Source organism: Micromys minutus, assembly GCF_963924665.1.
Source record: "Micromys minutus genome assembly, chromosome: 18".
Taxonomy (NCBI): Eukaryota; Metazoa; Chordata; class Mammalia; order Rodentia; family Muridae; genus Micromys; species Micromys minutus.
The window spans coordinates 50,319,589-50,342,690 of NC_137953.1; the positions used below are offsets into that span (position 1 = coordinate 50,319,589).

Here is a 23,102-nt window from a genome sequence, read left to right on the forward strand (position 1 = left end):
GTAAATGCAAGTATACGTGTATTTATTTATTTATTTATTTAGACCAGAAAAGTCAGGAAATACTAGTCAGGAAGGTAAATAGTGCTGAGCCTTGTCCTTATTTTTAAAATATTAGATAATGAAGTTTCATTTACAGAAAATTATAAGATACTGTGTATCTTCTACTCAGATTAAGCAAATATGTGTCATATCTGCTTCAGACTACTCTCCAGTGTCATTTCTTCCTCTGGATACCATCATGAGTTTGGCATGCATTCCTCACATGCCCATTTTTAGATTTTTACATTTGTATGTGTCTATAAACAGTATACCAGGGTAGGTATATGCAGAGGATCCAGATTCATTTTCCAGCACCCATACTGTGGCTCCAAACTACCGGTCCAGGACACATGCACAGTACATACACACGCATGCAGGCTAAACATTCATATAATCAAATAAAATAAATCTAAAAGAATTTAAAATGTATCTCTGATACTGTCCTATCGTCAATCTTAATATTGTGATTGTATAAATTCTTTTGTCATTGTTTCTTTGCCTCTATTTTGTCTTTGGGCATTTGTTCATACTGAAGTTTGTTGATACAGATACATTAATTATATTAATAGCTATAAGCAGACCAATTATACTCACATGCTAGATTATCTGTTCCCATGAAGACAGGAATTTTAGGTTGTCTTCAACTTTTCATAATTAAAAACAAAGCTGAAATAAACACTTTCTTGTGCCCAAGTATAAAGTTCTTTAGATTGAACATCTAGGAATAAAATTACTGGGTCACAATATGTGCACATCTTTATCAGATATGACCTAATTGCTTTCCAATTTTATACTTTGTGGCTTCATACTGCTACACAAAGCTGTGTAGAGAAATGCTCATTAGGCCTTTGAAGTTTTTTAAAGCATTTAATTAATTAGTTAATTGATTCTGTGTGTATCTGTACGGATATGAGTGCCAGACCGCACACATAGAAGTCCGAAGAGAACCTGTGTGAGGCAGTTCTCTCTCCCACCACCACTGGAGTCTGAGAGTCAAACTCAGGCCGTGGGCCTTGATGACAACAGCCTTATCTGCTGATCCATCTTGCCAGTATTTAAATTTTGCAGTCTAATGGTTGTGAAATAATATCTTGTTTTTTAGAAAAAATTTTAAGATTTATTTATTACATATGAGTGCACTGTAGCTGTCTTCAGACACCAGAAGAGGGCATCAGATCTCATTACAGATGGTTGTGAGTCACCATGTGGTTACTGGGAATTGAACTCAGGACCTCTGGAAGAGCAGTCAGTGCTCTTCACCGCTGAGCCATCTCTCCAGCCCTAAAATTATTTTTCTTCATTAATTAATAAATTTGGACTTGAGAAATGGTTTAGTGGCTAGGAGCTCTTCCAGAGGACCTGGTTTCAATTCCAGCACCCATATGGCACTCAGTATGTCTGTAACCTCAATTCCGGGGATCCAACACCCTTACACATCACACGTACAGACAAAACACCAATGCACATAAAAAATAAAATAAAAAAAACTTGAACATCTCAGACAGTAAAGACAGACACACAGACAGACACACACACTCTTTTGTGGTTCTATGGATTCACCAGAGTCTCATACAGATCCCTTCCTATATCTGTGGACTTGCTGGTTTTCTTTCCTGTGAGTTCTTATTCTTCATCTGCTTGTCTATCATCTCTTTTTTGTTCATCCCTTTCTTTCTCTACAGATTCACATTCTAGATTCTAATCCTTTGTTCATTATTAAACCTCGCTATTTCTGTCACTCATTGCAAAATTTATTCCCTGTGCTTATTCACCAGAACTGCAAAAAATGTTTGTCTTTTTATCTGAAACATCAAGTCTCAAAGTGTCACTTCCATGTGACAGAATATTTAACTCTCACACCATCTCCACCCGAAGCTCGTTTATTAATAACTAGCATTCATGGCACGTGTGATATGAAGGCCCTCAATGTGAGGAGATCACGTTGGCCTATTCTGAAATTCCAGGCAGGAAGAAGCAGCCCAGAGCTGAGAAGAGAATGGAGTCACTCAACCCCCACTCAGATGCCCACAGCAGAGCTTGGCCATGACTGATGTGGGGTATGCCCGGCCTTACTCAGCCAATTACCTGTGATCTTCAGCTGTGGCTGGAATTTTAATAAGGGCAAGGGGTAGGAGAAGGAAAAGGATGGGTAGACAGAGATAGAACACGATTTTAAAAGAAAGGTGGCAGAGAGAACAGACACTCAAACACACTGATTATAGAAAAAGAGAGGGGAATCCTGGAAAGTGGAGAGAGCTGACTTGAGAGCAAATCAGTGCCACCAAAAGAAAAAGAATTACCAGGAAAGAGGAAGAGACTGAACTCACAGAGACTGCTATTATCAAGAATTCACAGAAGGAGACTGAAAGGGACACTTGGGTTGGGTTGGGAAGGAAGATGATAACAGCCCTTGTTCACTAGCAACTTGTTAAGACCAGAAGCTGTCAAGGTATATTATTACAGGCCTGTTCCTTCTCCCCCTGACCACATCTCCACACACTGCTACCCATCTATTCGTACCTGACAATTCCGCTGCATGTCCATCTGCATCTCCATACTCGAACTCCAGAGTAGGGCAGTCCACAGAGCCCTATAACAGACAACAGTTTCCGTTACTGGGAAAAGAGGTTGCCAGAGAATGTGCCTCAATTTCGCTCTTTTCAAAACACAAGATGAATGGCTCAGGAATGAGACTACCCTCTGTCCTTCACACATATGTACACACATGTACACGTCGATCCGCACAGAAAGAAAGGGTGGGGTGGGGTGAGAAGATTCCTGAAACAATGACTTGCAGCTTGGTATTAATGGGGAAAAAATGGCTGTGCTCCGGTTTGATGGCCCATGCCTGCGATCCTATGCTCAGGTTTGATGGCCCATGCCTGCGATCCTAGCACCTGTGAGGTTAAGGTAGGTGGATCTCTGGTTTGAGTTCCAGTGAGTTCCAGGAGAGCTCTATACATAGAAACTCTATCTCTAAACAAAACAAAACTGGTTGTGCTAAGAGGCTGGTGACTCTTAGAACACAGGGTCTCTATACCCATTCAAGCCTACACCTTGTCTATGAGTTTCTTCTATTTGTTTCTGATTTGCACCTTTTATCTAAAAAGTAGAAACCTAAGTATAAACACCCTCGAGGAGTTCATTCTAGCAAATTAATCAATCCTGAAAGGGGTGATAGTAACCTGAGTTTGCGGTTGGCCAAGTAGAAATGTTTATAATCTAGGAACCTCAGTTGTGGCTTGCATATGAACTGGGCGAATTCTTGTCTGTACTCTATCTCTGGGCAATTAGTGTCAGAATTGAATTCATATGTAGGACATTCAGTTGGCAGCAGTAACTATTGTTGGAAACACTCAGTTTTCTCACCCGTAAAAGAGGACAGTAGTAAGACTTATTTCACTGGGTCACTGTGAAGACTAAGAGTTAAGTACGAGAAATGCCCTTAACACATACAGAGCTCTCTTGATTTGTGCCAATTGTAATTCTCTTCTAGCAAAATTTTCAGAAGTTTTAGAAAAGAAAACTACCTGGAAAACAAAGTGGGGTAGGAAAAGCAGGTCTGGGCACTGTGAAGATGACAGGGGACGCACTAGATGACCTCTGCCTTGGAGGGTGGAAGGAAAGCGAACTTCCCCAGTAAAGCTTCTGGAGGCAAAGAGCCCAGACGGAGAGAATTACTGCAGGTGTAGCATGCAGCCGTGGAAATTCAGGAGTAAACAGCAGTACCGGGGACACTCTGGGTCTCTACATTGAGCATACTGGCAAAGCACTATGGGAGCCTTTTCCTGAGGGAAGCGGTGACAGGTGATGACTGTGCCTCTACTTCAAAGGGAGAGCCAGCAGATCACTGTGTCATTTTATAGATTTGGACTTTGTGTCCCCCTACCTTTCCTGGAACGCTAGCCCTAGAAGGGCAGCGAGCCTTCTGCTTATTCACTGACATATCATTAGCACCCAGCAACTTCACTGCAGTCCCCTCAAAATATCTGATGAAGAACAATGTCTCACTTCCTCTGTTCTGTGCTGCCAGGATGTGAACAGCTCTTCCCTGAATGTCCTCAGCACCACAGAGCTCTGAAACCATGAGCCGAAATTAATCGTTCCTCCATTAAAAAAAACAGACCAATGTCTCTCCTGGGAGAGAAGATACAAGGTAAATTCTAAAAGAAAATCCCTAGCAAGGAAACTTTCACTGTACAAGGTGGTGTCTTTGGGGACAATTTCCCCCTCTCCACTGTTTCCTGTTAGAAAACAGGAGCTGGGGTGAGAGCTAACAGCAGTGGTATATGCTAGTTTTGTTGTCTGTACAGTAAATAACCAAATAGACAAGTTAATCCTTTTGCAAACTGTGAAATATTATTTCAATGACTCACCACAGACTAGGACTCCCTCTGCCCCTTAACGAGGATGATGAGAGTTGTAAGTACTGACCAATTAATTACATGAACTGTTTGAAAGGCTTTGTACTCAATCATCTTAACCCTCCATGTTATGCAGTGGTAACCCTGTTTTTACAAAAGAAAGTGGAGTTCAGTTCGGTTAGTTAATTTGCCCAAAGCCACACAGATAATAAGTGGAGATACTGAAACAAACACTGGCCCAAAAGACACTGAAACTTGATGGTGTTGGCCACTCTGTCTGCCAAGTGTCTGATCTCAGGAGAGTTGGCTTTATCTCTTTTACCTTTTATCTCTAGATGAGCAGACCCCCTTTTAGAGTTATGTTCACAAGCACTTCACCACTGAGCCACATCCCCCAGCGCTGTGTCTTATGTGTAGTAAAATGAAAGGTTAGGCTCACTCTGGTTGCATACACTGTAATCCTAACACTTGGGAAACAGGCAGGAGGATCAGGAGTTCAAAGCTCTCCTCAGCTACACAGTGAGTTCAAGCCCAGCCATGGCAAGTGAAGCCCCGTTGTCAATAGCCTTTGCTCTAGGCTGTCTCAAATAATTAGGATGAAATCGAATCAAATAAAGGCTAAACCAGATGACCTTCACAGCGCCTTTTACATACACTTGGTTCCCCCGAGTTCCTGCGTGGATGCAGTTTTGTTCTCGGTTGATAGATGGAAAACGGCTAGATAAAATGTGGGGAAATAATACATTCCTTTCATTGTCCTGGTGAGATTTATTTTCTTTTTAAGAGGAGGAGGAAGATATTTAAATAGTCATCCCCCTATCAGCATCCCGGGACGGCTGCACTCGAACGTCGCCCTGGTCCTAACCCAGCTTGAATCGTGTCTCTTTTAACCCTCCTAGACAGGGGCGAGCTGTTCTCGGAAGCCGCTCCCTAAGCCACCGCCATCACCCGAGGGCAGGAGACAGGGATGGCTGGTGCTCCGGCTGGTGCTCCGGGCTGGTCTGGTCCAGTCCAGAGCCAGTTGCTGCAGACTGAAGTGGGAGGGCGTGCTGCCCGCCTGCCCACCCTTCCCTCCCGCGGCACAGCTCGGGCTCCCGCCCCTCCGTCCAGTCCCTGCACCGCTGGTTCCCCATCGCTACAACGGGATCCAAATTCCGGCTTCCCCCGGCGGCAGCTGTCAAGTATCTGGAAAGTATCTGTTACGCTCTTCGCGCGGGTTAGTAAAACCGCAGGCCAAGGCTAAACAGCGGGCCACCCGCAGCGGGAAGGGACGGGGCTGCGGGCCGCTTCACCTCAACCGGGTTCCTCACCTCCGACTCCCGCCGCAGGTTGCGGAACGCTTCCCGGCCCTTGGGCGCAGCCGGCTTCCCTTTGCCGCCGTTGCCGTTGCCGTTGTCGATAGCAGGAGAGCCGGCGGGCCCCGGCGCCGCGGGGTCGTCCATGCTGGGAAGGTTCCTTTCGGCGGTTCGCCTCAGAGGCTGCCTACCGCAGCTCCAAGATCTCTGCCCCGGGCGACCCCGCCACAGCGCGCGCCCGGAACCAGGCCCCGCCTCCTAAACACCGATTGGCTGTAACTACTCTCTGCGGCCCCGCCCCACTATGCGATTGGCTGATCAGCCAGCCAGAGGTGGGGGCTCTTTCAAGGAATATTTTCCCCACGAACCCCCGGCATCTTTACTGCTCAGTTGCTGGCAGCCTGGGACTCGTAGGCTCCGCGTCTCGCTCCACGATTCAAATTCTGGACCCTGAGCTCATGGCAGCTTAGCTCCGCGCTGCATGCTCCTTTCACTGCTGTCTTGTCCTACATAAAGCGGCCTTTTCCTGAGAGTCCTAGTCTCCACTCCTGTTCCAAAACACTTACATTTCGGCGTTACCGTAGACTCGGACCTAGCTGCGGCACGCCTCTAACATTCCGTTTTGTCGCAGAGAAGGGATAGCCTGAACCACCACACCACAAATTTACCCTCTCTGGAAGCTTTCTGAAGAGAACTCTTGGCGAGGAGAATGGGAGTTGCAGGGAGGGACCCTGATGCCCTTGAAGGGCTGCTCCCTGTCACCTGTTCTTAGCCGTGTGGCCACGTTCTTTGTGGTGCTAAAGGATAGCGAGTGCCCACCCTCACCCGCTGCTCCTTTCTAAAACAATCCTAATCTAAGCCTAAAATCTTCAGTTTGATCTCCCGAGTGCTCACATGGAGAAAGGAGAGAATGAACAGCCAATAGTTGACCTTTGACACCTGACGCCCCCCACATACTCCTTGGTGCCCTCCCCCATTTCCACTTATACAAATACATATTTAAGTTAAGAAGGAAAAAACAAAAAACAAAACAAAAACAAAAACAAAAAAACAACCCTTCACCCTAAGGGCTAAAGGTAACTGGAAGGAACTGGACAGTTGAAGGCTGTGGGTTCGACCCTCCCCTGATAATATCTAAATATATTGGCAGGTTTGGCTTGACAATGGATGAAGGGAATGGGAGGGACCAAATCATTACCCATGGCTTTAAGAAGACAGTGAAAGGATCAGTGAGTTGGAACTGTGTCAGGCATTGCAAGTGTTTTCTGGGTACCACACCTCTTTCTGACAGGTTATTTTTCACGAATCCATTTTTTACTGATGAGGAAATCCTGAGCGTAGAGAACACTGAAGTATTACAGTGAGTCTTGTCTCCGTGTAGTAAATATGCTGCTCTATGGAAGAAACGTCTGATTTCTTGGTTCACTGGCGTTTCAACGGCTGTGATAAAACCCATGACCAAAAGTAACTTGGGTAGAAGAAAGGGTGTGTTTCATCCGAGAGCCTACAGTTCGTTACCTAGGGAAGCAGAAGTTGCTGCTTACTGACTGGCTTGTCCCTCCTAGCTCTCACAGCCTCCTTTTTATATACAACTCAGGAACACCTACCTGTTCAGTGGTGGCACTGCTTATAGTGAGCCCTTGCACACCACTCATCAACCGAGAAAATGCCCCATAAGCTTGAATACGGGTCACTCTGCTGGGGTTTCTTCCTCAATGGAAATTCCCTCTTCTAAAACGACTCTACCTGGTATCAAGTTCACACAAAACCAGCCAGCACAGCAGTTGCTCTCTAAAGACCCCCTTCTCCAGATTTTTGTTTTTTGGACCCTCATTACTGTATTAGGTGTGTTGCTATTAAACCAACTTTGCTGGGATCCCAAACTGTAGTATTGTATTCTCCTCAAACAACAGAATTGTTTCTCCTTTCCTATTATCTTAGGGATAATTCCATTCTTTTAGACATGCTCTTACATTGTAGCCCAGAATAACCTAGAACTACATAGCCTAGCCAGGCCTCTAACTCATGGTAACCCTTCTTCATCCTCCCAAGTACTGGGATTAGACATGAGACATTGAACACATCTTAACCCCATTTCTTTAAAAAATGCATTATTTATTTATGCATGAGTATTTTGCCTATGCACCAAATGCTTCCTGGTGCCCAGGGAGGCTAGAAGGAGTTAGATGTCTTGGGAGTTATAGGTGGTTGGGAGCCACTATCTCAGGTCCTCTGCAAGAGCAAATTGTGCTTTTAACCACTGAGCGATCTCTCTCGGCAGGCTAAGCGTGGACACCAATCGAGACCATGTTCCTTGGAAACTGCTGAGTACTTTTCATGGTCCCCAACGTTTCACCATTTCCAGTCCCACACCTTCTCCATTGTGCATGTAAGCTTCTTTGGAGCACCAAGCTTCATTGTGATTGTATGTTTATTTTATTTTTGAGTCATGGTCTCACGTAGCTCAGACTGGCTTAAAACATGTCTTAACTGAAGATGGCCTTGAACAGCTTCCTATCTCCAGAGTTCTGGGATTACAGGGGTGCACCACTATGCCTGGTTCTTCATTGGCTTTTTCAAACATTTCTGTATGTTTAGCAAAGGGGTTCACAATCCATGGTCTATTAACATTTTGGGCAGAAAAATTATGGGAGAGTGTCCATATATATGTTTTAAGCTGTTCAGTAGAGTTTTTGGCTGTCCTTGAAAGATGCTGGTAGCATTTCTCCTTAATTATGACAACCAAAAATGCCTTTAAACATTGCAATATGTCCCCTGGGGAGCGAAAATCTCCTGTTGCAATACCTTGGCTTTATAAATACACTCATGTGAATTTCCAAGAAAGTCTTTGGCTCAAGGCACAAACTATTTGATTTTGGAATTTTTCAGGGTATAATTTGTTAAAACTCTTAAAAATGTAAATCTACATTAAAATTCACAATCCATGCCCAGTCTATCCCTGCTTTGCTTTGACCCAATTGCCACAGCACAGCCCATTTGGCTTCTCAGCGAAGAGTTCACTGTCTCCTATGCCTGTAGTCAGACTGACATCCCCAGAAACACTTCTCCGGTGAGCCCAGCCCGTCAGTAACATCCTTTCGGAGTCTCCTTTTGAGGCCTTCTTTTTCTTGCTTATCCCTCCACTGTTTGGAGTGGGACTGAGGAGCCATCGGTCTCCCCCATGGCTTCTACCTAAAGGCAACTGCTGAGCCTAGAGCTCCATCTGGCTTTATTTTCAGAAATGGGACTTGGAAATTTGAAGATTTCAAAGAATCAGAATGTAATCTTTTCTTAGTGAATGGTAAAGCAGAAAATATTGGCCATAAATCTCCTCAATATTAGCCCAGATAGATATTCAAAATTTGTCATGAAGAGGAAGGTGCCTGGGGAAAAAACTGGATGAAGTCATAAGAAACTTCAATCAACTGAAAACTTAGAAACTGTAGGCCACTCAGCTTATTTACCAAAGAATGACAATCATGAATACCCCTGGCCATCCAAAAGTATACCTGGGGAGATAATGTCAGGCTGGTCTATGCTGCCATTAATTTAAAATCTATACTAGTGGAGCTAATACAGATGGATCATTAAGAGCATTTGATGCTCTTCCAGAGAACCCGAGTTCAGTTTCCTACATCAGGTGGCTCACAACCACTGTATGTAAATTTGGCTTCCATAGGCACCTGCACTCACAGGTACATACCCAGATTCATACCTAAAACAAAACCTTTAAACAACGCTCATGATTATGTTAAACCCCACAACACTATACTACCAAATTCTCTTGCCCCAAAACTTAGGTTTTTTACTTCCAAACTCAGGCTTCTGACAGCAAGTTGATGGTAAAATAGGAATAATTAGAGACAAGACACACCCCTCCCTCCATTTACAAATGCTAATTTAATTTGTAAAATCGATGGTACCTGGCACTAAGACAGCTTAAAAATATGTTGCAGGAAGTCTTCAAGTGTTTTCTAGACTAGTGGGCCGACAGGATAAAACAGGGCACGAGAGGCACTTGGTACAGCGGAGGCTATATAGGCCTGAGACCTGGAACTGGAGGTTCTGCAGTCGGTGTGCACTAGTGTGCACTAGCAGTAGCTCCTCTCCCACCCTGGCCCCTTTAAGAGTACACTGCAGTGCGGTGCCAGCAGAGGGTGTGGATCACTAGGAGTTGGAGTGACAGATACTGGCGAGCTAACTTATGTGTGCTGAGAATTGAACCTTGGTCCTCTGAAAGAACAGCCAGTGCTCTTAACCACTGGGTTATCTCTCCAGTCCTACTTTTTAAAAAATACAACAGGCTAATAAAGCTTTAACATAGATAAAGGAATACACAGTTCCCAAATTACCCCTAATGGCTACCCTACCAAAGGTTGAGACAGAACAGGCAACTGGACTCATATTCTAGTGGCCGATTTAAAAGATAAACCTCTACCTGATCCCTTTCTTTTCCTTCTTTCTTTCCTTCCTTCCTCCTTTCCTATGGCTGGATACAGTCAGACTCCAGGCAACACAGTGGAACTGGGTGACCTAGATCCGTGCTTTAGGGTGGTTGTTGTTTTTAATCTTAATCTCAGAGTCTTCACCTCCTCAAGGTTGTGGTTCAGAGGTGTGTTCCTCATACACATAGCCAGGTGTGGGTCAAGGAGGGGTGGAGGGGAGGGACAAGGTACTTGTTAGCAGTGTCTCAGTGTAAAACAAGACTCTCAGGGAGGTGGTCACTCTAACACACCTGCTGGTAACTGCACCAGCTTTTCACATCTTTGTCCTATGGCAGGCAGCCTTGTTAATTTTTGCCCACATACCTCTTAGTTCTAAATTCATAGTTCACAGAAGCAAGTGATATTCCCAGGACACAAATCAGTTTTAAGAATACTTTATTTTTTTGAGATTACATAGTCATTATTGCTGATCTAATACAATCACTTAGACATAAAGATTTCCAAGAGCTTCTCAGAACTGGTGATCCTTAAAGGCTTCGTTCCTTTCAGTAAGATGACAGTAAGACTAGATGATTATTTATATAGATATGTGTTTTACATATATATATGTATATATATAATATGTTTAGACTTGTCAATGTCAATATATAATTTGCTGGTGTTACCTATTTTCTTTCCATAATTTTCCTTTATTAAAAAAGCTTAATGCAACAATGCATTCTGATTTTTTTTTTTAAAACCATGACAAAGTTAATTCTGAGGAAACCACAGGAGCAGCAATTTCAGATCTGTTCAGAGAAAAGCCAAGCAGCAAGAAAAGCTTTGCAGGAGTATGTGGCCGGGGAGCCTTGCTCTCCCAGGAGGGACGTGAGAGGGAGGGCAGAGGGAAGGGAGATTAGAGGCCTTTGTTTAACAAGAGAAAGGAAACAGTATTTCCACTAAGACAGCAAAAAGACTTTGAAGTAGCACAAATTCATTGTAGATAAGTGGTCTCTTTCCCCTCAGTCCAGGGCTACATAACCAGAGGCAATCAGCCTTCTTTTCCTTGTCTCTTGGTAGCTGGAGTGCTTGTAAGAGGAAGAGTTGGAGTAAGAAGAAATTTGCTCTTATTCCAAGGTTAGAGGGAACAATGATTTGGTTATAACATTAGGACAGAACCTAGACAGGAGTCCTGGCTACCTTCTTTCTTTCTTCCCAACTCTCCCAAGCCTGCTGTACTGGGGCCTGGCACATGCTAAGCCAGTGTCCTATCACTGACTCACATCCCCATTTCTGGACACTTTATTAATGGTTGATGTCACAGAGGTCTACAGAGAGAAGGGAATAGATGTCATCTGCAACTCACAGGCAGCCAGGTGCAACTTAACTTAGAAACCCACATGGCTCCTTTTTTATTTGGAGTGGATCTCTTATCTCTTCTCTGTGGTGTGGCAGGGTGAACTGTGTAAGTACCAGCCATAGGAAGCTCTGTAGAGAGTAAGGCTTTGCAGAAAATCACCAGGTTACAACTTGGGTATCCCAAGCCCGATTATCTGCCTAATGGAATCTGCTCTGGACAAAAGGTGAGGCACAGAGACATGAAGCTTTGCTAAACAGATCCAATTAAGAGGCCAGGTATGGTAACACTTGGCCTTAGGAGGCCAAGGCAGGAGGACTGCCATGACTTTAGAGTCTAGCCTGGGTTACAAGAGTGAGACTATCGCAAAATAACATCAAACCCCAGCAGCAATAGCAAAAAACCAACACAGAGGTGGTAGTGGGAGAGTGATGCATCCTATTAATACAGAAATAGAATTGACTATCCTGGTGAAATTGTCAGTGTTTATGATCTTCCTTACATAAAAGAATACAGCCTCAGATGATGCCCTGTGAAGAGTCCATCTTCTGGAGTGAGCCAGAATGTATACCATTTCATAAGGTAAACAGCCAACTACCCAAGTTGTTTCCCTATTGTAGAAAATAAGGACACTTCCAGACTAGCTTCCAGGACACACCCGAAGACCATGAGACAGTGGAGAAGAAGAAGAAGTGAAGAAGAAGCAAGGGGAGAAGATCTGGATGAAGGTTTTAGTGATTCTGGATGCCGTTTGAATGACCTTGATCTTGAGACTTTGAAGAAGAACAATGTAGGAGATACATGGGAAACAAACACTAAAGGGAGGCACGAGAGAACTCATTCAACCAAGATTTCTAGGATCACTCCAGGTTTTAACTCTTGAAACCAACTGATCCCAGTGGAAACCTTGAAACCATTCAGTCCATCTGCAAAGAAAACCCAACTCTTGGGGAGAATGAGAAACTTCACAATGTTGACATTACTATTTTATAATGCTGGAGTTACTTAAGCTCTGACACAGAATCCTTCAACAGAAGGGGCCAGATAATAACAATACAGCAGCAGCAGAGAAAGAGAAGCTATCAGATTGCAGATCTCACTTTCACCAAGGCCAACTGCCAAAGGATGAATGTCTGATGAGGTTCCAGCTAGTGCCCCATCCCTTTCCTAGTTCCCAGTGTCTGAGCACAGGGCCATAGCAATGCAGGCGAGTGCTTTACCACTGAGTAACCTCCAGCCCTCAAACCAGGTTTCATCATCTGGATACACTTTACAGAGTCTCCTGTCTTCTGCAGCCAGGCTGCAGTCTTTCCTGGAACACAGACAGACTTGCATCTAGGATATCAAGCTGTACCCCACTCAAAGTCTCAAGCTCCCAAATCTCTAGCAAACATCTTTGCCAACTCAGTTCCAGAGATCATCTCAGGCAACAAGAGAAGCACTATCCACACGGAGCTCTCCTCTGACGGTGCCAGTACAGGGGGCTCTTAGCAGACCGTCCAGTTAAATGGGAAGGAAGCAGAACTATGGGTCCCAGTGGAACTGGCTGGCTACTTCCTGAGCAGAGTTTAGTAGGGTTAGAAAGCAAAACAAATGCCTGGCCAACACCAGAGCTGTTAAGATCATGGAGTCACAACCTTCTTAGAACCAGAAAGCACTGAAATGGACATATTGAAGGAGAAGAAAGGAGTCCTGGGTGAGAGAAGAGATCCCAGCAGGCACGAACACAGGCACAGCTGAGTTCTTGGTGCAGCTTACACGACCTTACCATTCCTGCCTCACCAGCCTTTTTATAAGGCCGAGAGTTCAGGCCTTGTTAATTCAGTGGCTTCCAAAAGGCCTCACCTGGGAAAGGACCAAAGCTTTGAGAAAGGCAGCTGCTGAAATTTATTCCAGAAAATCCTAAGTAACAAGGAGTCTGGCATCCCTGAACTAACTCCTGAGCCTGGAAAGAAAAATGGCCATTGCTGAGGATTCCATTAATGGGCAACAATGCGAATGATGCACTAGGAATGGTTAGCCCATCTCTTTCCTTCCTCAGCCTGTCCTCTGTGGCTCTCATGGCCCCAGAAGTAGTAACCACACTCTGGGCCAAGGCTACAGGCACAGGATTCTAGATTTTAATAAATAAATAACCTAACACACAGGATGAGCACGGCGGGCTCTGATTGGAGAAGCAGCTTGCTGGGTTCTTCCTTGGATTTAGTGGAGAAAAGGTTTGGTTCTATTCCTTAACATGTCTCTGGCTTGCGTTACAGGAACTTAATACCTGGAGGGAAAAAGAAAGATGAAACTGCTGTTATCTGCTGGTGGGGCTGGAACATAAGGAGCCTGCCCAAAGATGTAACAGGGAGATACACTTCTCTGGTGTATGTGGTAAGCATAGACTCCTGTGGCTCTTTCGCACAGCGGTGACCATCGAGAAGGCTCAGTGGAGAGAAGCAGCTGTCACCAAGCCTGCCAGTCTGCCCAGGACCCACATGGCAGAAGAAAAGCTACTCCCACAGGTTAGCCTCTGACCTCCACATGTGCAACCAGGACACATGCATTGTGAACATGCACCCACCTCTACAATCACAAAATAAGTAACAAAGATGTAATTTTAAAAGGCTAATATTTATGGGGCCTGAGGCAGGGGGGTGGAGAACACCAATGTTTAAAGAAGATCTCAGAGTATTCTGAGGTGGGAGACGTGGAAGAAACGTGCTATTCTTCTGAGTTCATGTATAGGTATGTGGTAAAAGATGCTAGGATCAGCTGTACTCTGGGAAGCCCCTCACTGCCCAGCCTTCTCTGATTTCTGGGGAGCCCAAGGCACCTGTAGTAATTAGGTTTGAAGGGTCCGTTCTTGTTGAGTCCCAGATACTTGGCTTGTTCATCTGTCAGCTCTGTCAGGTGGGCATCAAAGGTGGGCAGGTGTAGGCTTGCCACATACTCATCTAGAAAGACCACAGACATGATAAGCATTCATGTTTCCTATCTGGCTCTTCTCCTCAAGCTAGGCCTTAGAAAATTGGACATGTTCTAGTTCTTGGAGATGATGGGAAAATGGATGCTTTTTGCTCTCAGGTCCTCAACTCTAAGGAATGATGGCCTTTAGCTTCAAGACCAGTCAGGGACTTGACTTCCAGTAACTCTCTCCACTTGGAAGCCTTTTCCCCAGAAAAGAAGGAAATGATGGGAAACTCAGCCTTTAGTTCTGCCTTGATATCTACACTATGCTAGAAACGCAATATATGCGTTCTAGAAAAATTAACACCTGTGGGAATTGGGGGAAGAACCTAGAAATGTATGCTGCGTTAGCAATTTCACATCTTTTGAATAGACTGTATTTATAGCTTCATTACACATACAAAGAGAATACAGACTGCTCTATTCTTCTGATTCATTTCATACCCTTCCAAACTGTGATCATTTTTTGTACTGTTTTGTTTTTGTTGTTGTTTGGGTTTTTTGAGACAGGATTTCTTTATGTGACCCTGGCTGTACCATGTAGACTAGGATGGCCTTGAACTCACAAGGTCCACATACCTCTGCCTCCTAAATACTAGAATTAAAGACCTGTGCCACCATACCAAACCCATCCAAACTGTATTAAAGGGAAAATATAGCAAATTGTAACAGCAAAACCAGAGCTGATTTATTTCCTAAGTGTATAAATACAATGTGTCACCTGGGTACCTGAGATGGGCTCTTTAAAACCTTAACACACTTAGTGTTTTCTGTTATAACAATCACCCGCATAATTAACCCTTACAGGAACCTATGTCCTTTAAAAGAAGAGGCTATTTAGCATCTTAGAACTGGAACAAGCCAGATATCACAAAGTCAGAGATATTGGGACATTTCCCCCCTCCTTTGAGATTTTTTTTACATACATGATGCCTTAAAACAGAAAAATTTTAAAACTCAATTGGTAGGCAAGGCACATGCTGTAATCCCAGACAGGAAACAGGAGTGAGTTCAATGCCAGCCTTGACCAAATCATGTGACCTTGTCGAAAAGCATACAATGTGATGCAATGCAATAGGCCCTAACAAAGAAACCCTCAGGGAGGTATTTCAAATCACAGCAAAATGCAAGACCCTCCTGTATGAATATTACACAAGTGACCTTGGAATAGAATCTAGAGTCCTAGCTCCTAATTTATATGACAAAAATATATTTTCTTCCCCACCCACCCCACAGAACAACTTACCCATTTTCTTGGGCAACAGATACACATCTTGCTTATAGCGACCCTCAGGAGCATTGTAAAGTTCTATCAAGGCAAGAGCCTAGAAAAGCAGAAACATGCATGCTGACACACCTTTCAGGGCTGTGAGACCTTTCTCTGAGGACCCTCCTCAGCCAACTGTTTCACTGCAGAGCTTACCTGAGTGGTAGCAGTGATTGAGAGCACAAATGTAGGCACTGTGGAGCAGCTTAGATTCAGCAGACGGCCCTGGTGATCAAAAGCAAGGAAGAGGGCATTAGGACCTGTCCTGGCTGGTTTGGTGTTAACTTGACACAAGCTGGAGTTATCACAGAGAAAGGAGCCTCAGTTGAGGAAATGCCTCCATGAGATCCAGCTGTAAGGCATTTTCTCAACTAGTGATCAAGGGGGGGAGGGCCCAGCCCATTGTGGGTGGAGCCATCCCTGGGCTGATAGACCTGGGTTCTATAAGAAAGCAGGCTGAGCAAGCCAGGGGAAGCAAGCCAGTAAGTGACATCCCTCCATGGCCTCTGCATCAGCTCCTGCTTCCTGACCTGCTTGGGTTCCAGTCCTGACTTCCTTTGGTGATGAACAGCAATGTGGAACTTGCTTCTTGGTCATGTTTGTGCAGGAATAGAAACCCTGACTGAGACAGGACCCTTGCTAGCCTCTGAGGAGTGATGGAAGAATGATAACCAATTTCCAAGTCCTTCCCAATTGAGATTGCTAGACAAAGCAGGCACTTGCAAAACAATTAATTGATGTTCTTTTAAAATTCATTTTATTTCCTTTTTCTTTCTCTTTTCTTTAAAATATATATATATTTTTTGGTGAGATAGTATCTCTCTGTATAGCTTTGGCTGTCCTAGAACTGCTATTTAGGCCAGGTTAGCCTCAAATTCACAGAGATCCTTCTGCCTCTGCTTCCCAAGTGCTGGGATCAAAGTCATTGTGCAACCATATTTTAAATGTTTTAAGATTTTTATCTAAAATGTATTTTTAACTGATACACCAAAGCAAAATTTATACTACTTATAGGATGCCATGCAATGTTTCAATACAAGAGTACATATATCTATTTCCTCAAACACTTATCATTTTCAAATACTTTCTTCCAGCTTTTCAAAATGTCCAGTACTTAACTGTTACCTATAGTCACAGTGTGCTGACAGAAGGCCAGAACTATTTATATTCCTAGCTCCACTGATCAGCTTCTGCCGAACTACAACCACCTACAGTCCAAGCCCTGGCAATCGTGTGTGTGTGTGTGTGTGTGTGTGTGTGTGTGTGTGTGTGTGTGTGTGAAGAATGGGAGTATGTGTGTGTGTTTATGAGTGTATGTGTATGTGACATAGAGACTCATTATCTAAGCAAGTTGACCTGTAACTCACAATTTTCCTTCTTCGGTCTCCTAAATTGTCGAGATTAATGTCTGGCTTACCAATATCTATTCTTCTCACAACTTCTATGAGATCAGTGTATTGGACACAAGGCTCATACATCCACTGGATAGCATTATTCTGGCTTATTTGGGCATTCTCTTGTTGACTTATATTTATTTGATATTATAAATCATGCTAGATTTAACCTTTTCTTTTTGTGATGATAGTCTTATTATATACCCCAAGCCTTCTTCAGACTTACTAGGTAGCCAAAGCTGATCTTGAACTCCTACTTCTCCTGCCTCTATCTCCTGAGTGCCAAGACTACAGGTATGCACCACCACTTCTGGCCCCATAACCAATGTTTTTGGATTATACAGGATTGTCTATGCCTGGCTGACTTCACATTAAAAAATGACAGGAGTTTATGGTAAAACAGTATCCAGTGCATGAACCACATGTCTGTGAGTCAGTCCACGCCCAGGCTGATGTGAAGAGCCCACAATGAGGAAGGGAGTGCATGTATCTGACAGACTGATGTGTTTTCTTGTGATGTGTAACAATAGGATTATGGGAACACACAATAATTCTGTTGTTAAGCTTTTGAGAAGCTCATCCGCTTTTTCTAATTTATCTTCTTCGTTGATAATGGTAATTCTTACTGGAATGAAGTAATACTTCACTGTGGCTTAATTTCCATTTTCCTGACGATTAGTGGTGCTGAACATTTCCCCCTTTGTTGTAGGTCTTCTTTGGAAATATCCAAACGAAAGCACTGAAAATGTGATAAATGTTCTAAGCGATTTCTGGGACTGTATAAAAAGGAATAAAGGCAGTGACGGGACACTGATGACTGTGCACAGGCTTGCATTTCTCTAAAGTCTCCCATTTCCTTCTCCTGAGGGCTGAGCTCTTCTGACCGTCTTAGGAAAGGAGTGAGTCAAGGCATGTAGCAATCTCTCCATGCTGGGAGGGAGACAACTCTGGATTTAGGGAGCGGTGACAATTTCTGTGCTTTTCAGTTTGTTTTTCTGCTCCAAAGGGAGGTGGCCTCGAATTCTGAGTGGACACTGTAGACGGTAAGAGAGCTAAAATTTGCCCCATGCTGTCTCTTCTTGCTTTGCTTCCTAGGAAGCCTGACTACTGTTTTTGTTCAGCTATATAGCCAAAAACACCTTTAGTGTCTGTTTTTATCACCAAAACTGCTAAGAGAGACCTCCCAGGGCAGTTTAGACATGTTGCCAGATAGGGGGCTGACGTCAAGGCTATTAATAAACGTTTAACAACCTGTTCTCTGAACTATACACACATGCCTTCCCAGACATGCCCTAAAGCATTTAAGAATGTCAGCTAAACTGGGACAGAAGATAAAAGAACAGTAAGGATATGTAAAGTTGGCCTTGCGGGTTCCTACAGAAGGAGAGGATTTGTTTACATTTTCATACTTGGCTTCTTTGATAATAAGAAAGAAAACTGAAAGCTAGGGAAAGCCTTTTTATTCCCTTTCCTTAAAAGAGAAAGGTTCATGGGAAAAACAAGCAACCCCAGAACCCAGGAATCCTAGGATAGGTGGGCAGAGCCTCCCTACTGGAAAATGGTAGAAAATGGCATAAAGGCTACAAGGAATGAAAGTCAAGACCAAGTGTGAGGGCAGTGAGGTGGCTCAGCAGGTAAAGGTACCTGCTGCCTGCCAACCTGAGCACCTCAGCTTTTGATCCCTGAGACCCATATGCAAGTTGTCCTCTGACTCCACAAGCACAGGAGGTGACATGTACATGATACCCCCTCCCCCTAAAGAGGACTGGAAATGTATAGCTCAGGGGTGGAGCTCTTGCTTAGCACGTGTACAGACGTGAACTGATGAACAGGATGGGGAACTGCCCATCAAGCAACATCCACAGAACAAGCCGGGTGCTTACTACACACCTGGCTCAGTTCATCAGTTCAAAGGGCACTAAAATAGAGACACGAGCAGCAAAGACAGCCTGAGTTGTAGCCAGGAATACCTACTTTGCTTACTGATTAAACCCCACAAACGACACTGTCTCCGTGAGCTGCAGTGAATCTCTCTGCTAACTCCTTCAACAGTAATAATAGTCAACATCTGACTCAACCTGCAGACTGACATGGAGACAGGATAATTGGTGAAAAGTGAGGAACCAGAATAGGTTCTTAATCGCTGAATGAACCCACTGGTAAAGTAGTTAACCTTGTGCACTGGGGGAGGAGCGGGGATGGCGCCCCCTGGCCAGCCTCAGCCTTACCTCTGCCAGCAGGACTATCCTCTTGCCGTCAGGCCATATGACATGGTCAACCTGGGATCTCACTCTCTCCCAGGTTAGCTCTGGTGTCCGCAGGCTGGCCTGGAACACACACGTGAGAACGTCCTTAGCTGGGGCAAGTCCTCCACATTGGGGACAGAAGTTGAAGGGAGCCATTTTAAATAGCAAGTTGAAAGAAGCAACCATCACGCTAGATGGAGAATACCTGTCCTGGGTTGGTTAGGACTGTTCCATTTCAGGGAATGTAATCTTAGGCCCAGCCAGGGAGGGATCACTCGGGAGGTCCTTCCACAACATATACTGTACGCCCACTCTCTGCTGAGCACAGTAAAAGGTGCTATGGAAATACAGAAGAAACCAAAGGCATGGTTTCTGCCTTCAACAAGCTCACATTTTAGTTGGGGACACAAAACAATACATATGTGAGAAGAAAATACAAAGCAACATGCAAACAAGAGCAGGTTAATATGGTGCTGAAGACAGAAGGACAGACCAGAGTCAAGTGGAATAGTCCTAAAGAGCATGCTGGGGCCAGAGTTCCGCCCTCATGGCCCCAGATCACCGTCTGCGCCTGCTCCGAAGGCTGGTTTCCCCTAAGTGCAAATGTGAGGCGGCCTTCAGAGGAACACAAGTGGTAGAGCGAAGGGCCCAATGGCCCACCCTCTTCCCACCTCTGTGCATTGTGTATTCAGACAGTAAGAGAAAAGACGGTAAGTTCATTGTCAGCAATGAAATGAGAGTCACAGGCTGTGTAGACTTAGGACAACTACCTCCTTCTTCAATAAGCAATTGAAACAGAAAGGGAGTCCATATTCCAAACTACCCCAGCCTATTCATGTGGTAAAACTGAAAATGCTTGTAAAAATACTGTCAAATACTAGACCCCAGACAAGAGGAGCATTTTAGCTAAATAGCAATTCTAGACTCTGTAATAAAGACAAACACAGAGAAGAATGTGAGCCATTTCTGCAGAGACAGTATCTTTTCATTTTTCAATTTCCCAATCCTCTCTAGACATACAATGCAGTGCTCAGTTAATGCTTAGAAAATCATCCTCCCTCTTCCTCCCTCCCTCTGTGAGGAAGTAACAATTGAATAGTGCAAAAAGACATATAATTGCATTTTAGTGTATTCAGAACTGCATTTATTCATGTTTTGGATTATTTCTTTATTAGATATGTTGGGAATGCAAAATTTGAGACATAAGTTTCATAAATTGATTTAATCATTCTAAAAAGCTATCTGGCAATAACTATCACGATGTTATAGAAAACTAATCTTTTATAAATTAGTTTAATTGTTCGACTCCTATAACAAACACTTATTCAAGTCAAGAATTTAAGTGCCTAAGAATTTTAATATAAACCAGGTGTAGTGGTACAAGCCCTTAATTGGGGGATGAAGGAGAATCAAGGGTTCAAGGCCAGCCTAGGCTATACTGAATCTTCATAAACGAAAGCAGAAACAAATGGTCATTCTAACATTACTCACACCAGCAAATAAGCACAGAGCAGCAGCAGGGAATGACTAAGGAGATAAACCCACTGAGTTTATGTCACACACTGAAAAAGAACACGACAAAGAAGAGGAAGGGAGAAAAGGAGGATGGGACAGCAGCAATGACAACAATCACAAGGACAGAGGTTTGATATGTGGCTTAGTTGTACTATTCTTGCCTGGCACGTGTAAAACTCTGGATTGGATCCCTCAGCACCACAGGTTTAAAATTTTAAGTAAATGATGTGAACAGAGCTAGAGTAATTGAAGCAAGCAGACAACTGAAGAAATTAGGGATAAATACAAAATATAACCTTTAGCCTTTGAAAATATCATATGGACGAGTATGACCACCTTCTGGCCAAAGCACACAGCTCTGTGGTAACACATGCATCTTATATTGAGAGAGATGTTTAGTTGTTTAGGATTTTATTGTTTCATATCATTAATCTTCCAGAGGAAAAGTAATCCAGAGGTGACTTGGAGCAAGAACTGACAACATGATACTGAGAGTCCTCCATCTTAGGAAGTGCTCCTTGGGAAGAACATGGTGGAAAGAGCAACCGTTTAGAACTAAGAAAACAGTGCTGAGAGGAGGCAGTGCAGTAAAAGGCACAGGAATGGCTACAATACAGGAAAAACCTTTGCCAGCCCTTTCAAAGGAGGGTCAAAGATACTTGGTTAACTTATTTCCAGCACTTTCCAGGGAGAGCCAGTGCCCTCCCCATCAAGATGCCTAATTGTTCTTCCAGAGAACCTTCCCTACCCTATGGCTGGGACAAGAACAGCTCTTAGAATCAACCAGCTGGGGGTGGGGGAAGGGGAAGGCGGGGAGGTTGTGGTAAACATGTGCTTTGGGGTTTACTTTAAGAAGGGCAGTGGGGTGGGGTGCACTAAACTGGCTCTGCTGTGGGCACTTTCCCTGTCAGTGTATTATGCCTACACATACTGATCTTACAGAATTCTGGACACCCTAAAGGGAGGACAGCTGTGGTTCCAGTCCTTTAAACAGAATCAACAGCAAGACTGAGTTGAATACTTCTAGGTTAGCGGAAGCCCTGAAAGCATGTGTATGTGTATACAGTGCTTTATCGCTTGAACTATGAAGCTGACAATCACGTGGATCTTCCACGTGAGACAAGAGAAAAAGTACAGCTTTCTAAATGACTAACACTTTTCATTCTTTCCTGAAATATACAGCAAGCAATATCTCAAAGTTAGGTAAAACCCAAAATTCCTACCCAAAAGAGGAAAAAAAAAACCTAAGTGACTTTCTGGGAGAGGGAAGACAGAGTCAGCGCTCTCCCTGGAGTGCTCTAGGCAGCCCAGGCAGGCTCCAACCCTTCCTACTACCTCAACCCCCAAGTACTAAGATCACAAAACTATCTGCCTAGCCAGCAGGTGGATCTCTGAGTTATAGAGTGAGACCCTGGCTCAAATACAAAACAATACAAATGTAGCTGGATAAATATTACATAATAACACTAACTTGCTTTAAGGAGAATTTCCTTAAGCAAATTCTCCTTACAAAAGATCAATTATGTAGCTGGATGAGTATTTACCAAATAATTCACCTAAACAGTAGCTTTGGGTGATTCACAGAGACTTTCACTCCTTTCTTCACATTTTATATCTGATTTAGCAAATGCCACCAGTTACAACATTGAGTCTTATCAACTGTACTGTTTACCGATGAACCAAGCCAGCCTTCAACCTCACAGAGTTTCCTGCTGTCCCCATACCGAATCAAGCCCAGAGGGTTTTCTTTACACAAAAGCCAGACTGGTTTATGAAAAATAGACATCAGGTACATTTTTTATTTATTTGTTCAAAATTGTCCAGTAGCCTCTTTTCTATTTAGATAAATCTCTAGTGACCATGGTCCATTAAGCCCCACCTTCCTCATCGCCTCTGTCCTGTTCATTCTCTTACTGTTGCCAGAATGTATCTTTAAACAAGTTACATTTATGTAGTTACTGATCTATTTATTTATCTTTGTGTATGTGTTGGCACTTACAAGGTGTGTGTGTAGTTCAGAGGGTCATGTATGTACAGGAATTGCTTCTCTCCTTCACCTGGGTTCCAGGGATTCAGCTCAGGTCTTCAGACTGGCTGCAGGCGCCTCTACTTATGGAGCCATCTTGCTGGCTCTACCACAGCCTCTTCAGCTCTTTTACTTCCATCCTGGTTTGTTCCGATTCCTCTTTGCAATGGTGAGGCGGAACCCAGGACTGTGCATTTATCCCAGACAAGTGCTCTACCACTGA

General features: G+C 43.9%; 2 protein-coding genes across 4 annotated transcripts in view; both read right to left on the bottom strand.

Moving 5' to 3' along the window:
- Positions 1–5,845, bottom strand: part of STRIP2 (striatin interacting protein 2) — a gene marked incomplete at its 5' end in the record, with an annotated part of 43,375 nt that extends 37,530 nt beyond the window's left edge. For both annotated transcript variants that reach the window (XM_080931838.1, XM_080931837.1), the window contains 2 exons: positions 2,560–2,629; positions 5,714–5,845. In XM_080931838.1, coding sequence (XP_080787964.1) covers positions 2,560–2,629; positions 5,714–5,845 — 202 coding nt within the window. The remainder of the gene's footprint in view (positions 1–2,559; positions 2,630–5,713) is intronic.
- Positions 5,846–10,615: 4,770 nt separating this feature from the next.
- The window catches only part of AHCYL2 (adenosylhomocysteinase like 2), a 146,800-nt gene continuing 134,313 nt past the window's right edge, over positions 10,616–23,102 (bottom strand). For both annotated transcript variants that reach the window (XM_080931919.1, XM_080931918.1), the window contains exons 13-17: positions 19,321–19,419; positions 15,855–15,923; positions 15,678–15,756; positions 14,298–14,418; positions 10,616–13,748 (exon numbers count right to left, since the gene is read on the bottom strand). In XM_080931919.1, coding sequence (XP_080788045.1) covers positions 13,742–13,748; positions 14,298–14,418; positions 15,678–15,756; positions 15,855–15,923; positions 19,321–19,419 — 375 coding nt within the window. In that variant the 3' untranslated portion in view covers positions 10,616–13,741. The remainder of the gene's footprint in view (positions 13,749–14,297; positions 14,419–15,677; positions 15,757–15,854; positions 15,924–19,320; positions 19,420–23,102) is intronic.